Source organism: Accipiter gentilis, chromosome Z, assembly GCF_929443795.1.
Source record: "Accipiter gentilis chromosome Z, bAccGen1.1, whole genome shotgun sequence".
NCBI lineage: Eukaryota > Metazoa > Chordata > Aves > Accipitriformes > Accipitridae > Astur > Astur gentilis.
This window is the reverse complement of record NC_064919.1, coordinates 78,991,355-79,005,922: the sequence shown is the minus strand read 5'-3', so window position 1 is coordinate 79,005,922 and position 14,568 is coordinate 78,991,355. Positions and strand designations below refer to the sequence as shown.

The 14,568-nt window shown below is 62.5% G+C and overlaps 2 protein-coding genes across 6 annotated transcripts; one reads left to right on the top strand and one right to left on the bottom strand.

Annotated features, from left to right (window-relative positions):
• Positions 1-5,448: 5,448 nt before the first annotated feature.
• Positions 5,449-10,084, bottom strand: SIGMAR1 (sigma non-opioid intracellular receptor 1). 2 transcript variants are annotated; one of them, XM_049796046.1, is made up of 4 exons: positions 9,932-10,084; positions 8,920-9,120; positions 8,308-8,400; positions 5,449-6,891 (listed from the first exon to the last, which is right to left on the bottom strand). In XM_049796046.1, the coding sequence occupies exons 1-4, from the start codon at positions 10,077-10,079 to the stop codon at positions 6,665-6,667; spliced, it is 669 nt and encodes a 222-aa protein (XP_049652003.1). In that variant the 5' UTR covers positions 10,080-10,084; the 3' UTR covers positions 5,449-6,664. The 2 variants fall into 2 exon arrangements, with proteins under 2 accessions (XP_049652003.1, XP_049652004.1); XM_049796047.1 differs by lacking the exon at positions 9,932-10,084 and having other exon boundaries at positions 8,967-9,018.
• Positions 10,085-10,298: 214 nt separating this feature from the next.
• GALT (galactose-1-phosphate uridylyltransferase) lies at positions 10,299-14,109 on the top strand. Of its 4 annotated transcripts, none has more exons than XM_049796032.1 (12): positions 10,299-10,375; positions 10,679-10,848; positions 10,924-10,999; positions 11,131-11,179; positions 11,401-11,530; positions 11,809-11,865; positions 12,166-12,288; positions 12,432-12,564; positions 13,039-13,122; positions 13,208-13,362; positions 13,467-13,567; positions 13,748-13,851. In XM_049796032.1, exons 1-11 carry the CDS (start codon positions 10,318-10,320, stop codon positions 13,530-13,532), a joined length of 1,101 nt encoding a protein of 366 aa, XP_049651989.1. In that variant the 5' UTR covers positions 10,299-10,317; the 3' UTR covers positions 13,533-13,567; positions 13,748-13,851. The 4 variants fall into 4 exon arrangements, with proteins under 4 accessions (XP_049651989.1, XP_049651990.1, XP_049651987.1 ...); XM_049796033.1 differs by having other exon boundaries at positions 13,712-13,811; XM_049796030.1 differs by having other exon boundaries at positions 13,208-13,567; positions 13,712-14,109.
• The last annotated feature ends 459 nt before the right edge of the window (positions 14,110-14,568 follow it).

The window sequence follows — 14,568 nt, the reverse complement described above, 5'->3', positions numbered from 1 at the left end:
TTTTTTTTTTTTTTTTTTGCAACAAGTGGCAGGCAGGCAGCAACACCCCTCCCCGCTCCCATTTGCTAGCGCACGTCAAGGGAGTCATCCGGGGAGGGCCGGGCTTGCGGCAGCCCCGGGGGATCGCCCCGGGACCGGCCCGCTGAAAGCCGGCCCGGGGCAGCCCTGCGCGGGGCCGCGGGAGGGGATGGGGATGGGGGCGCAGGGGGCTGGGTGGGCCGGTGTGTGTGTGTGTGTGCGTGTGCATGGGGGTGCTGGGAGAGGGGAGTGCATAGGGGGGCGTGCAGAGGGTCCAGGCATGAATACATATAAGTGTGAGGAGAGGGAAGTGTATAGGAGGGGGTGTGCAAGGGGTCTGTGCACGCATATGTAAGAGGGTGCTGCACCCATTGCACACATGCACAGAGCGTCTGTGAACATACAGATGCCTGTGTGTGCTGGGAGAAGGTAGTGCATTGCGCGAGTGTGTGCGTTTGTGCAGTTGGACTGTGCTTGCGTGCGTACACGTCCACGCACCGGGCCAGCTGAGTGTGCATCACCTGTGTGCATGCAGAGTGTGTGAGCACATGTGTGTCTGTGGTCACTGCGAGAGGTGAGTGCCCTGCATGTGTGTGCGCAGGGAAGCCTGTGCACACCTACCAGGAGCGTGCCTTGTGTGTGCATGTGTGCGCGCTGGGTTTAAGGTGTGCGTATGCCCCAGGGGAGTAGAGGACATGTGTACATTGCATGGAGCCGTTTGCATGCACGTGCATATGTACAGCAGCGTGCAGTGTCAGAGGGGCTGAGTGTGTGCAGTGTGTACACACGCGTGTGTGTGCTGTTGGGGACAACGGTAAGTGCTTATATGCGTACGTGGTGAGCTGAGTGTGTGCATTTTGTGTGCTCATCTGTAGGTGTGTGCAATCTGCGTTGGGAGAGGCGGGGGCGTGCACTGAGTGCACAGGCAGGCGTATGCACACACATGTGTTTGGGGCAGGTGGGTGTGTGTACCCGCACTGTCAATCCGTGTGTGGGTGCAAAGGAGCATTTCGGGCAAGCTCCAAGCACTAAGCCCTGACCTCCATCTGCAAGAACTGGGGGGTCACCGCAGCGTGCCCCTTGCTGGGGCCGGAGACCTGCCTGCAGGCTGGGGCCACTGACGGGTCCTCCTGAGGGGTGCTGTGTGTGCCAGAACGCTGGCTGGAGGGGTCAGACTGCAGCGTGACCTGGACAGCCAAACAAGCTCCCAGAGCCCCAGTACCTGCCTGGCATGGGCAGGAGGAAGCCATCCATCACTGTCACTGCAGAGACTCAGTGCTCCTGGCTTGCCCTGCATCCCCGCTTGCAACAGGGTAAACTGAGGCAGCAAGGTACCGTCAAGCACATCTCCAGACATCAGACAAGGATGTAAGCTGGGGTGAGCATGCAGCACTGTGACCCACTGATGCACCCACAGCACCCCACTGCCTCAGGTGGGCCAGAGCCTGTGGGGAAGCACAGGGCTTCACCTACCAGCAGCATCCCCACACTGTCTCCTCACTCCCTTTCCACCCGCCTGCCTGCCAGCTTTTTCCTGACCTCTTTTTCTACGGTGGCAACTTTGGCAGGAGGCAAGTGAGATGCTTGCTCTTCCCTGGGCTTTTTTTGGCCAGGGCAGCTGCAAGGCTTTCACGGATCCCTGGGGGACAAGCAGCAGCACCATCCTGTGACATCGGGACACAAGGGACAGTGGCTTTTGCCCCATGCCACTGCCAGAGCAGCTTGTCACCGAGACCTCCTGCTGCTGCACTGGGTGTTGGCAGCATGGGGTGACAAGAGCTCTGAGTGCCAAGGGCTGCTGGCTCTGTTCCCTCCAGGGCCACCTGCATGCTGCAGGGGCCAGGGGCAGCCAGCATGAGCCAAATTCTGCCTTTTCCTTGGAGCATCTTGTGGAAATAGCTGCTGGCTTCTCTCTGGGACTCCACAGCCCGGGCTGAGCCTCTGTCCCCTTCACTGCATCCCTCTGCAGGGAAAAGCCACCGCTTCTGGGCTCTCTGGCTTTCCCGCAAGTGCCTCCGGAGAAACTGCCCCTCATCCTGCCCCGGTGCTGGTGACCCCCGGGGGCTCCTCGAGCTCCAGGCAGCCTGACAGCACCCAGCATAGCACAGCATCCTGGCCAGAGAGGCTCTCCTGGAAAAATGAGCCCCTTTCCCGGGAGAGCAGGGCAGCTCCCGACCCTGCAGGGCCCCCGGGTGCTGTTTATCTTTGCGCAGGAGATAAATTAGCTGTCGGCCATCCCATTTCGGGGCTGGACAGCTGTAGCTCGCACTGGCCCATCCCATCCTGCTGCGGCAAGGGTAGGGACCTCCCGGCGCTTGACAGCCCCTCTGAGCATCTAGTTTGTCAGTGGCTGGCTGTCGTTCCTGCTGAATTGCCCCTGGGAAGATACAACCCGGCCCCATTTCAGAGGGACCCACAGGGCCAGCTGCCCCTCTGGGACTCGTTCCACAGGACCCCATGCACATGGCTCCAGCCTCTCCTCCCGGTGCTGCTGCATTGCACCCCAGGGTGCTGGCATCCTCTGCGCTGGGCTGTGCCCTGACCCCTGCACCCTGGGGCGAGGAGGGAACCAGGGCTGAAGGCTGGGCTGGGTGAGATGAATCTAACATGGTGATGGTGGTGGGACTTCTCGGTGGCCCAGCAGGAACCCCAGTGTTTGGGGAAGCTCCCCTCTTCCAAGGCAGTTGGGTTGGGGTGCTTGGGTCAACGTAGCACCCAGGGGTGGGGGATGTGACCTGGCTGGCTAGTGGCAGCACCGAGGTCTGCATGGGGTGCAGCGTGTCCCATTGCCCTGGGCATGGCCAACAAGGGACCCAGTCCAGCTGGACAAGCATGACTCAGTTCCTCCCTAGAGCCTCCACAGTGACAACAGCAACTCTGGGGCTCAGCACATGTGTCATGAAGTCTGTCCATGCTCAGGCTCTCGCCAGGACAGCAAGAAGGACCATGTCCCCTCCAGCCTCCCACTCAGCATCTTTGCACCACCAGGGTCTGGTGATGCTCCTAGCTGGAGAGAAAAAGAAATCCCCCAGACAAACAGCTATCGACGGCTGCGGTGGAAGCAGCATGGATAGATACTGGAGGTATAGATGGGCATGGCAGACAGCAGAGCAGAGTGAGAGATACTTGGAGCAGAGAGATACCGCAGGAGGAATTGGGAGATAGATCCTGCGGGCTGATCAATACCCACTGCATGTGGAGGGACAGCAAGATAGAGCGAGCTGCAGGGGGAAAGTGTTTGGTGGGCAGCGATGTGCATTTGTCCTGGCGATGGCTCTGGGGAGATGCCACTCGCAGTTGCTTCAGCTGGGGCTGGGATAGAGTCGGACCCGCAGTGCGGATGCCTGTAGCTGAGTCTCCTTGCCTGTCTCCGGCCACACCCCAAGGGTTTGGTGTCCTTTGAGGTGCCCTGGGGTCCCACCTTGCCTCTGGGTACCAAAGGATGCATAGCTCCTGTGTGTCCTGGTGGCATCCTCTGGCCCTGTAGGGATGTCCCTGCCACCTGTGGGCATCTTGGAGGATGCTGGGTGCCTGCATATGGGCAGCCAAAGGGGAGAGGCACAGCTTGAGTGCAAGCCCCGGTCCTGGTGCAGGGGCTGTGCTGGAGCTGGGTGACTGCGGATGAGTTCCAGCCTGTGCCTCGGTTTCTCCATGTGAACCAAATGATGGCAAGCCACAGGGAGCTGGGTCAGTCCAGCACAGACTCGGGCATGGATGAGGAGTGGGGAGGAAGGGTCAGAAGCAACAAAAGCCTGTGGGACATGCTCTGTCCAGGACCCATCTCTCATCTGCTGGTCACTGGGGACACTTACCTGCTCCTTAATAGGCTGCAAACGCCCACCCTGAAGGGAAGGGCTGCTTTTTGGGACCTTTGAATGTCTGGCACTGTCCCTGCTTAGTGCTAGAATGGACACAACCCCTCCCGCTGCAGCAATGCAGCCAGGGCTCTTGGGTCCCAGCCTAGCACCGTCCCAGTGGCACTTGCCTGAGCCACCCTGTGCTGCCTGGTTTCTCTGCCGGGCACATCCCATCTTAGCTGGGCATGGTGAGGAAGGTACCGCCGGAGCAGCCCTTTGCCTGGACAGGGCTGCTGGCCCCATGGCCAGGCTAGGGGGGATCCCCCGCCCGTGATGGAGTTATTGACACGGGCGCTACGGAAAACACTGCTGAGATTGTTCACACTAATGTTATTTAGCAGCAATATTTCCGTAATAAAAGAAATCAATGGGCAAGAGAAAAGACCTGTCCAGAGCTTTGATTTTCTCATTTTAATGGCATACTTATTTACTCCCACCAGCGTGCCCATCGGATTTTCATTACGCGGCCTTCGCTGTAAGTGGAGCTGTATTGATACGAGCTGCTGAGTTAGCGCCTTCCTGTGCGGGCCGGCACAGGATTGCTCGTGTTCCTCAACAGGGCTCTGGAAAACCCCAGGGAATGGGCATGGCATAGGGCCAGTGTGGCCTTGCAGCCCATATGAACACACACAGATGCACACACACACACACACACAGCCTGCCCACACACATGTGTGTACACTGCATGGTCTGCCCATGGGCACGCAGGAATGGACACACATATACCTGGTTGTCCTGCCGGTCTGTACACTGTGGACTGCGCACACACACATACACGCACACAATTTTCTCATCTGCCCAGGCACACCACATGCACATACACAAATGTCCTATCCATACATGCCCGAGCACTCACATGTGCAATTGCTCTGACCGTATGGGCAGATGCCCAATTGTTCTAGCTATGTACACACACGTGCACGTGTGTGCAACCCCCACCCGTTCTGCCTACACCCACCTGCACACTGTTCTATCTATATGCATGCATGCACCTACGCATGCCCAGCTGCCCTGCCAAGACACACACACACACAAAATCATCCTGCCTGCACATATACACGCATGCACACACACACACAGAGCCTACATAACCTGTGTTTCCCTCCTGTGCCCTTCCCACATTGGGGAGTACACCTGTGTGTCTGTGTAAACCTCCCAGAACCACCAACCTGCTACATCTGGGTCCATCAACCCTCAGGGCCACACGCCCAGCATCAGCACTGTCCCCCAAAAGGATGAAGTCCCCTGGACTCTTGGGTCCCCCATGGAAGCAGGGCCCTGGCACCAGCCCAGGCTTTTGGACCCAGCGACTGCAGTGGAGAGAGGAGTAACAGCACCATCTCCTGCCGGACCCCGGGAGCCAAAATGGGGCTGATCCTGCCCAAGACTGCACGCCCAGCTCCTAGGACCCCGGGCAGGATGATGCCAGCTTCCTCAGGGACACCCAGGTGCCCCCAGCTGCCAGCTGGACCCCCGCTGAGCCCAGAGCTGGCTGGATCCAGCACCCCCATGGCAGGGGCTCAGCATGCTCCAGAGACTCTCCTGGGTCCAGACACTCTGAGCGGGTGGGATGAACAATTTTATTACCTGTATCTCTTTTCAGGTAGCAAATTAAGAAGTAGCCCGTGTGTGGGGCTGCCAGTCAGCAGGACAGGGACAGTCCGGGGAGCAGGAGGAGCAACATGCTACTGGCCTGGTGGCCAGGGACACACACGTTAGTTTGGCAGCAGCACGGAGGTGAAAGCCCTCCGCCAAGCAGCGAGCCCACACGGGTCCGGCCGCAGGGCTGCAAGCAGGGTCCGCAGCCGGGATCAGTCGGGGGAACGCAGCACTCCCTCAGCAGCCGGGACCTGGTGCCGGCAGCCAAGCAGCGGTGGCTGTCCCCAGGGGGTCTCACAGCCAGGGGAAGAGTTTCGAGGGGCGAGATCCCATCCTGAGCTTGTACAGAGGTTTGGGCACCTGCAGACACTGGGTATGTGCATAGCCCAGAGGCCACGCAAGAACGGGCCTCTCCGTTAAGGCGACAGACGGTAGCTCTCCCCCTTGCGGGGGGACTGCAGGGAGGGGACTTTGGGAAAGGGACCCTCTTCCAGCCCCAGCTGTCCCCTGGGGCAGATGATACACAGGGAACCGGGAGGGACCTCCAGCACAGAGGCTGGGCATCCCCCCACTGCCGGGGGATCCCAGGGCAGATCCTGCCCCGTGCCAGGGTGACACTGTGTGCTGCCAACCCACAACAGCAGGGACGGGGCCATGGGAGATGCTGCCAGCTGGACATAGCACCCGGCGCTGCCTGCAGTCCCGGCAGACTGCCAGAGAGATGGGGAACTTCTCGGCTGATCTTTACAACGGGTGCTGTGGCCTGGCTCACCCCGTGCACCCTGTCCCGAGGGCATCTTCCTCCTCCTGATGTCTCAGGAGCTGCAGAAATTTTGTGGAGCCCGGGGACAGCCTCTCCTGCCACACACTGAGGGCACACAGGGGTGTTCATACCCCGCAAGGCCACTCCAGCCCCGAGGGATGGAAAAGCAGGACATGGCTCCGATCAAAAGTGGGGAGAGGCAGCCAGTAAAGAGAACTGGTGGTCTGTATTGCTGTGACCACCACGGTCCCTCTGTCCTGGCACGCAGCTGGCCCACGGGGAAGGACAGAGCAATTTGGAGGAGGCACAGGGGATTTCCTGCTGCCTCTGCTAGAGCCTGGGCTCGTGGAGGAGGAGGAGGAGAGGGGAGGAAGGCTGGGAGGAGAGGAGCCAGCTGTGCTCGGCAGGGTGCCCCAGCGAGCCGGGCTCAGCAGCCCAAGGTGCTGAAGAAGGCGTTGGCTTCCAGGAGCAGGCCCTTGGCATAGACGCGCAGGGTGTAGAAGAGGGTGACGAAGTCCTGAGTGCTGAAGAGGGTGTCAGCCAGGGCGAAGGCGAGCGTGGAGGGGATGAAGCCCCGGCCGTACTCCACCATCCAGGTACCTGCGCTCCACTGCACCGACGTGGCCTCTCCTGCCTGGTGCACGATGGTGTCCCCTGCCAACAAACACAACCAGCACAGCTTCCACTGGCTGCCCTGCATCATGCCCTGTATTGGGTCTGCATGGTAATGTTTTGGTAGTGGGGGGGCTACAGGGGTGGCTTTTGTGGGAAGCTGCTGGAAACTTCCCCCGCGTCCGACAGAGCCAGTGCCAGCCAGCTCCGAGACAGACCCGCTGCTGGCCAAAGCCAAGCCAATTAGTGATAGTGGTAGTGCCTCTAGGATAACATATTGAAGAAGGGAAAAAAATGTTGCTGGGACAGACAGAAATGGCAGCTGGAGAGAGGAGTGAGAACATGGAAGAGAAACAACCCTGCAGACACCCGGGTCAGCGAAGGAGGGGGAGGAGGTGCTCCAGGCGCCAGAGCAGAGATTCCCCTGCAGCCTGTGGGGAAGACCATGGTGAGGCAGGCTGTCCCCCTGCAGCCCAGGGAGGACCCCACGCCAGAGCAGGTGGGTGCCCGAGGGAGGCTGTAATCCCATGGGAAGCTCGTGCTGGAGCAGGATCCTGGCAGGACCTGTGGACCCATGGAGAGAGGAGCCCACACTGGAGCAGGTTTTCCAGCAGGACTTGTGACCCTGCAGGGGACACACGCTGGGGCAATGTGCTCCTGAAGGACTGCACGCCGTGGAAGGGACCCATGCTGGAGCAGGTCGTGAAGAACTGCAGCCCGTGGGAAGGACTCACGGTGGAGAAGTTCATGGAGGACTGTGTCCCGTGGGAGGGACCCCAGGTTGGAGCAGGGGAAGGAAGAGTGTGAGGAGTCCTGCCCCTGAGGAGGAAGGAGCGGCAGACACAATGTGTGATGAACTGACCCCAACCCCCACTCCCTGTCCCCCTCTGCCACTGGTGGGAGGAGGTAGAGAATTCAGGAGTGAAATTGTGCGGAGGAAGAAGGGAGGGGTGGGGGGAAGGTGTTTTAAGATTTATTTCTCACTACCCGACTCTGGTTTGATTGGCAATAAATTAAGTTAATTTTCCCCAAGCTGAGTCTGCTTTGCTTGTGATGGTAGTTGTTTGAGTAATCTCTCCTGTCCTTATCTCGACTCACGAGCCTTTTGTTATACTTCCTCTCCCCTGTCCAGTTGAGAAGGGAGAGTGATAGAGCGGCTGCGTGGTGCTTAGCTGCTGGCTTGGGTTAAACCACAGCATGCCCAAAGAGGAGACATGTTGGATTGAGACCTGCGGGGCTGAGCACCCAACTCCTCCCCAGTCTTGCTCACTCTTCTCTTACTGGGACCCACTGAGATGCTGGGATGTGCCCCTGGGGACACAAACTGCCCCATCCTGGGCTCTTGGCTTCTGCTAGCTGGAAGGAAGAGGCTCTGCAACAGTGGAGGATCAGCCTGCAGAGCAGCTGTGCCCCAGGACGTGGATGCAGCCCACAGGGAGCCGTGGCTGCTGCACTTACCTGGATAGTAGATCTCACTTCTGGTGGTCCCCTCCTTCCACTGCCGGAAGGTCCCCGAGATGACGGTGTCAGAGATATCTGCCCAGTACCGACCTGCCGGAGGACAGACAGCACTGGCTCAGCATGTCGCTGCTGGGGATGGCTTGGGAGCCCAGGTCTGAGCCATGGAGCAGCCCTCTGGGGAGAAGGATGCCAGCCCTGGGGCCTTGACACACTGAGGAACACAGCCGGGTCTGGTACCCAGGCTGCCTGTGTGACTGGCCATATCCCACCAGCCTGGGCTACTTGGTGTCCTTAAGCCCCATCGCTTCCAGTGTGTTTGGCATTCACTCCCTCTTGAAACACTGGGAGATGCGATGCCTGCCACTGCCTGCCAGCTGGATGCGGAGAGTCCTGGCCACACGACATGGCATGCACAGGGACCTGCAGGCACTGCAGGACACCACAGGGGCTAGTCCCCACACAGAGGGTGTTTTCCAGCATCGTGCACCCCATAAAAGAAGCGGAGCAGTGGCCCCAGGCACACCATGGGCAGGGCAGCCAGACCCAAATGAGTGGAGTGGAAAGAGCTCAGAGAAACCCCCCACCTGCCAGCCCTGTCTCCCTGCTTACCTGAGTGGCCCCCAGTATCAACAGCCGTTCCAAAGAGCAGCACGTACTCGGTGAGCGAGGCGTGCAGGAGGCACATGGAGCCCATCCACCCGCCTGCATTCACAAACACCCACTGCAGGTCCTCATCTGGCAGGATGTGGCCTGGGTGCTTCTTCCGTAGCTCCACAATGATCTTGGAGAAAGCCAGCTCATGGTCCAGCCCTGCAGCACCCAGGGTCACCGTGAGTCCCTGGCATCGAGCAAGCTCTGCTGGCACCTCCCTGAATCCCCCCCTACAGCCACAGGGTCCCAGCACATCCTTAGAGGGATCTGCCTAGGGAAGATGTCTCCTCTCTCCAGCCTTCAGCCCCCATGGCCGCTGACCCAGCCCCACTGCCTACCCAGATGGTGACGGAGGATGTGCAGCACCGAGTGCTACAGTCTAGAGCCCACCCTAGGTGCTGGGCTATATGGGGGACCCAAGGAAGGTGACAGCGACCCTGCCCCGGTGACGTGTAGCACCTCTGTTGCGACCAAACACCCTGTGCCCTACGGGGCCAGCCCTCCCCTCCAGCCCTAGTTGGGGGGTCGGTTGTGCCCCTGGCCCACCTGGGGCTTGGTCCCCTGACCTGGCCCAGCCCCAGCACCGAGAGAGCCACCTTAACCTCGGGTTCAGCCCCAACCAGGCTGGGTGGTGCTGCTGCCCTAGTCCCCATCCCTTCTTCGCTCCAGTCCCATTCCTCCACCCCACTTCCCCCCATGCTCCTGGACCCTGTTCCCCGGCATCGCTCCCCTTCCCGTCCCACTCGCAGCCCCCCAGCCCCTCCCTGACCCCAGCCCCATTCCCCCCGTGATCCCGGCCCCCCCGTACCAGCCCCTCCTCGACCTCTCGTCCCCCCTACGGATCCCTTCCCCAGCCCAGGCCGCCGCGCCCCCGCCCCAGTCCCCGGTTCCGTTCCCATCCCTCCTCGGTCCCGTCTCCCCACCCGCCACCCCCCGGCCGGTGGGCCCCTTCCCCACGGGCGGCGCGTACCCGCGTGGTGCCGGGCGAGCTGGGCGATCTCGGCGGGGGTGAACTCGTACCGTTTGGAGGCCAGCCAGCCCCGCAGCCCCTGCAGCACCAGCGCCAGCGCGCCCAGCGCCAGCCCGGCCCGCAGCACCCGCCGGCCCGCCGACCCCATGCCGCCGCCGCCGCCGCCACCCGCCGCCGCCGCCACCGCCGCCGCCGCTCCGCCCCGCCGCCAGCCGGACGGGGAACGGGAGCGGGAGCGTACCCGCCTCGGCCACGCCATGCCCGGCCGCGGGCGGCCCTGCGCCGGCGCGGCGGGGCGGAGCGGGGCGGCGGTAGGCGGCTGGAAGGGGCCGGACCCGCGGGGCGGTGCCGGTGCTACCGCCGGGGCTTCCGGGAGCGGCGGGGGCATGGAGCCATCGCCGGCGGGGGAGGAAGAGGAGGAGGCCGGCCGCTTTCGTGCCAGCGGTACGGTGGGGGCTGTGCCTCCCTCCGGAACCCCGGCAGAGCCCAGCCCAGCGCCGGGAAAGCCGGGGGGCTGCGGGGGACGCTCCCTGCCCGGGGAAGGGGGGGGGTGGTGGTGGCAGCGGGGAACCCTCCCCGCCGGCCTCAGGCGGGGAGGAAGGAGTGAAGCTGAAGGGGGCTTAAAGCGGGGTGCAGACCTTCTCGCAGGGTTACCCGCGGAGGGGGCATGGCGGGGGGGGGGGGGGTGGTGGTGGTCTGCGACCCGCGTTCCGTCCTCCCTGACGCCCCGCTCGTCTCTCCCCGCAGAGCACCAGCACGCTCGTTACAACCCGCTGCGGGATGACTGGGTGCTGGTGTCGGCCCACCGGGTGAAGCGACCCTGGCAGGGGCAGCTGGAGAAGCCACCCCCGGAGGATGTCCCCCGCTGGGACCCCAACAACCCTCTTTGCCCCGGGGCCACCCGGGCCAACGGCAAGGTACCACCAAGGACCCAGGCGTCCAGGCTCCCCAACCGCCCCGTCTGCCCCTGACCCCGACTCTCGCCCTGGCAGGTGAACCCCCAGTACGAGGGCACCTTCGTCTTCCCAAATGACTTCCCTGCACTGCAGCCCGATGCTCCCGAGCCTGGTAACTTCCGCGGGGAGAGCAGGCTGCCGGGGACCTCCCGGCTCAGGTCCTGGGGGAGCTGCACGGTGGCCTGGAGAGGAGTAGGTGCTGGCCCAGCATCCTCTTCCTCCCCACTCTCTGTCCTTGCCCAGGTGACAACGATCACCCCTTGTTTCGAGTTGCAGCAGCCCGGGGTGTGTGGTAAGTACCTCCATGGCTCCAGGGGGTCCCGGCCACTATGTCAGCCAGAACTCATGGGATGAAGCTGGACTGAGGCTGCTCCCCTCCTTGCGGTGCCTGTTCTGTGCACGCCTGCTCTGTTTTGGGGTTTTATCCCTGTCCCCTGTTCCACAGCACCCGGCAGGGCTGTGGGGGTCCCCAGAGATGCCCTGCCGTCCCAGCCACGCGTGTCTCCTCCACAGCAAGGTGATGTGCTTCCACCCTTGGTCGGACCTGACGCTGCCCCTCATGTCCCTGGCAGAGATCCGGGCTGTCATCGACGCGTGGGCAGAGCTGACTGTCGAACTGGGTGCCTCCTACCCTTGGGTGCAGGTCCGGGGCTGGTGGGGGCTGCCCTTCTCTCCTTGCCCTGGGGATCTTGGGTGGAGGCGGGGGGCCAGGGCTGGGTGCTCTGGCAGCGCCCGGGATTGGGACCATCCCAGTCGCGTGTGGGTCCCCTGTCTGTACCTCATGCCCTCTTGAGTATTTCCAGGGGGGTATGAGGCTCCGGTCTCCTGTGGGATGCTTTCCTGACGTGCCGGGGACACCGCAGCAGCCTGCAGCAGGGACCCTGAGGCTGGGACCTGCTGGCTGCACCTCTTCCTCCGCAGATCTTCGAGAACAAGGGAGCGATGATGGGCTGCTCCAACCCGCACCCCCACTGCCAGGTAAGGCTGTCCCGCCCGTGACCTGGCTTAACCACGAGTCCCTGTGGGTGACCCTACAACAAACCCAGGGGGAAGATGTGAACGGGAATCCCCCTGCCCTGGTCCCAAAGCTTTTTGCAGCGAGGATACCCCCATGTTTGTCCTGTCACCCCCCATCCGGAGGACTGTCCCTTGTGGCTGCCACATGTCGGACTCTCCACCTGGTGGCAGCACGGACCTGCATATGGGCAGCGTGGCTGGGGCACCTTTGCAAATGCGGGGTGCGGGTAACCCAGCCCTGTGCCCCCATGTTCCTCCCAGGTGTGGGCCAGCAGCTTCCTACCGAACGAGGCACGCATGGAGGACCGGACCCAGCGGCAGTACCTGAGCCAGCACGGCGTGCCCATGCTGCTGGAGTATGCTGAGCAGGAGGCTCGCCGAAAGGTGAGGACATGGCTGTTGCCCATATCTCCTCCCTGGGAGCTGGATATGTGCTGGGGTGGGCCCCCCAGCCGCCAAGAGCAGGGCCCCTGGGAACGCCCATCCCCAGGGTGTTGGGGCTTCCCATGAAGTGCTGTGTCCTACAGGAGCGGCTGGTGGTGGAGAACGCGGACTGGTTGGTTGTGGTTCCATACTGGGCCACCTGGCCCTACCAGACCCTGCTGCTGCCCCGCCGCCACGTCTTCCGCCTCCAGGACCTCCATGAGGGCGAGAGGGACAGTGAGTGGCTCTGCACCTCGTTAGCCCCTGTCCCACATCCTTTGGGATCGGTCTTCATTAGGAGGCAGCTTTGTGGCAGTCTTGCTGGTGCTGGAGGGTCTGTGTCCCCTTGGGGTGCGGGGCTGCCAGGCTCAGCTTGGGGGGGCACTAGCATCCCTGTTTTGCCAAGGCAAGAACTGGATGCCCATTGGTGGGGGAACTGGTGTCCTTTTTGGGGTGATGAAGCACATGATGCCCCATACTTTTGGGGTGCTGGCTGGTGAGGAATGAGGGTTCCTCCTGCCATGTTGTTCAGGCTGTCTGCATGGGTGAGGAGGGGGGGAAGTGCCAAGTGCATCCCCCCCCTGCCTGTCACTGATGTCCACCCAGGGAGTGGTGCTGAGGGTGGCCCCCCCTGCCTCAAGCCCCATGTGCTGCCTTCCTTTGGAGGGGGCTGGCCAGCTCAGGGTGCGACTGCCTGGCACTCCCCTGCAGGTCTGGCCTCCATCATGCAGAGGCTGCTCATCAAGTACGACAACCTCTTTGAAGTCTCCTTCCCCTACTCCATGGGCTGGCATGGTGAGTGGGGTGGCTGGGGGACCCTGGCAACTCTCTCATCTGCATCCCCTCCCCGGGGCTCATGCAGTGGCTGCATCCCCAACAGGAGCCCCCACGGGCCCCTACCTGGAGGAGGACTGTGGGCACTGGCAGCTCCATGCCCACTACTACCCTCCGCTGCTCCGCTCCGCCACCGTCCGCAAGTTCATGGTGGGCTACGAGATGCTGGCGCAGGCGCAGCGGGACCTCACCCCAGAGCAGGTGACCGCAGCTCAGAGAGGGGGGACTGTGGGGAGCCAGGGGGTCCTGTGCCAGGGCTGTCCCCAGGACCGGCTGCTGGCTGCCCCTTGTGTTGTGCCCCGCAGGCAGCTGAGCGCCTCAGGAGCCTCCCCGAGGTGCACTACAAGCAGAGGGCCAAGGAGATGTCGTGATGGGGAGCAGCGGAGCCAGTCCTCAGCTGTGCTCGGTGAGGCCAGGGAGAGCAGTCACCTGGGGCTGGCGAGAGCTGAGGCTTGGGAACTCATGTCACTTGTGAGCCCTCTGGTCTCCCAGCTGCTTCTGAGCCTTGTTGTGGCTTGGCCCAACTTGGGGACTGGTTTTACCTGTTCAGGTACCCTAGTCCTAATCCTGTGGCATCCTTGCACAGGTGATGCTGTTCCTTCTGCCTCCTTCCCCATCCCAGGCTATGTCTTCCACCTCTGCAGAGTGCTCCTACCACCACTAAAGGGCTTACCCTCCTTACCAGTCCAGTCTTACTGGTGGGACTGGAGTGCACGGCCTCCCCGGCCAATAAAACCTGGAAGCAAAGTGCCTCTGCCTGTGTCCTCGTGGCTCTCGGGCCCGGGTGGGAGGTTTGGGGTCTCTGGTGGGGAACCCCAGCTGCTGGGGGGGCATAACACTGGGGGCTGAAGGGATTGTGCCGGCAGCCCCATGCTGCTTGGTGCTGTCCCTGTCTTTCTGCGTTGCCTCCTGTTCCTCCCTGGGGGGAGCTCTGAGCCTGGCTCTGAGCACTGCAGGCTCGGGGAGGAGTGGGAAGCAGGGAGGAATTGATGCTGCCCAAGGCTTAGCCAGCTCCTGGGAGAGGGCTGAGGCCTGGCAAAGTCACTGCACGGAGGCTGCCGGCTGGGATGCTCGGCCCTGGAGCTGCTCCTCTTCCTTCTCTCTGCCTGGGGCTGCGGGGCTGCAGCCTTCGTCCTGCCTACCACGGGTACTGGGGCTGCCGTGGAGGGCCGCCATGGTGCAGCAAGGGGCTGGTTCATCACCAGCCCGGGGTCTGCCAGGGGGTCCAGCTCTGCTTGTGGCACTGTTGCCCCCTTTCCCCTTCCCTGTGCCCAGCCATGGCGTGGGGCAGCCGCAGCCCAGTCCCTGGGCTGAGCTGAGGGATGCTGCAACCGCCTCTGTGCTCTCCCATCTCCCCTGCAGCCCCTTCCCTCAGGGAAGCCCCAGGGCCGTGCAGGGGTAGGTCCT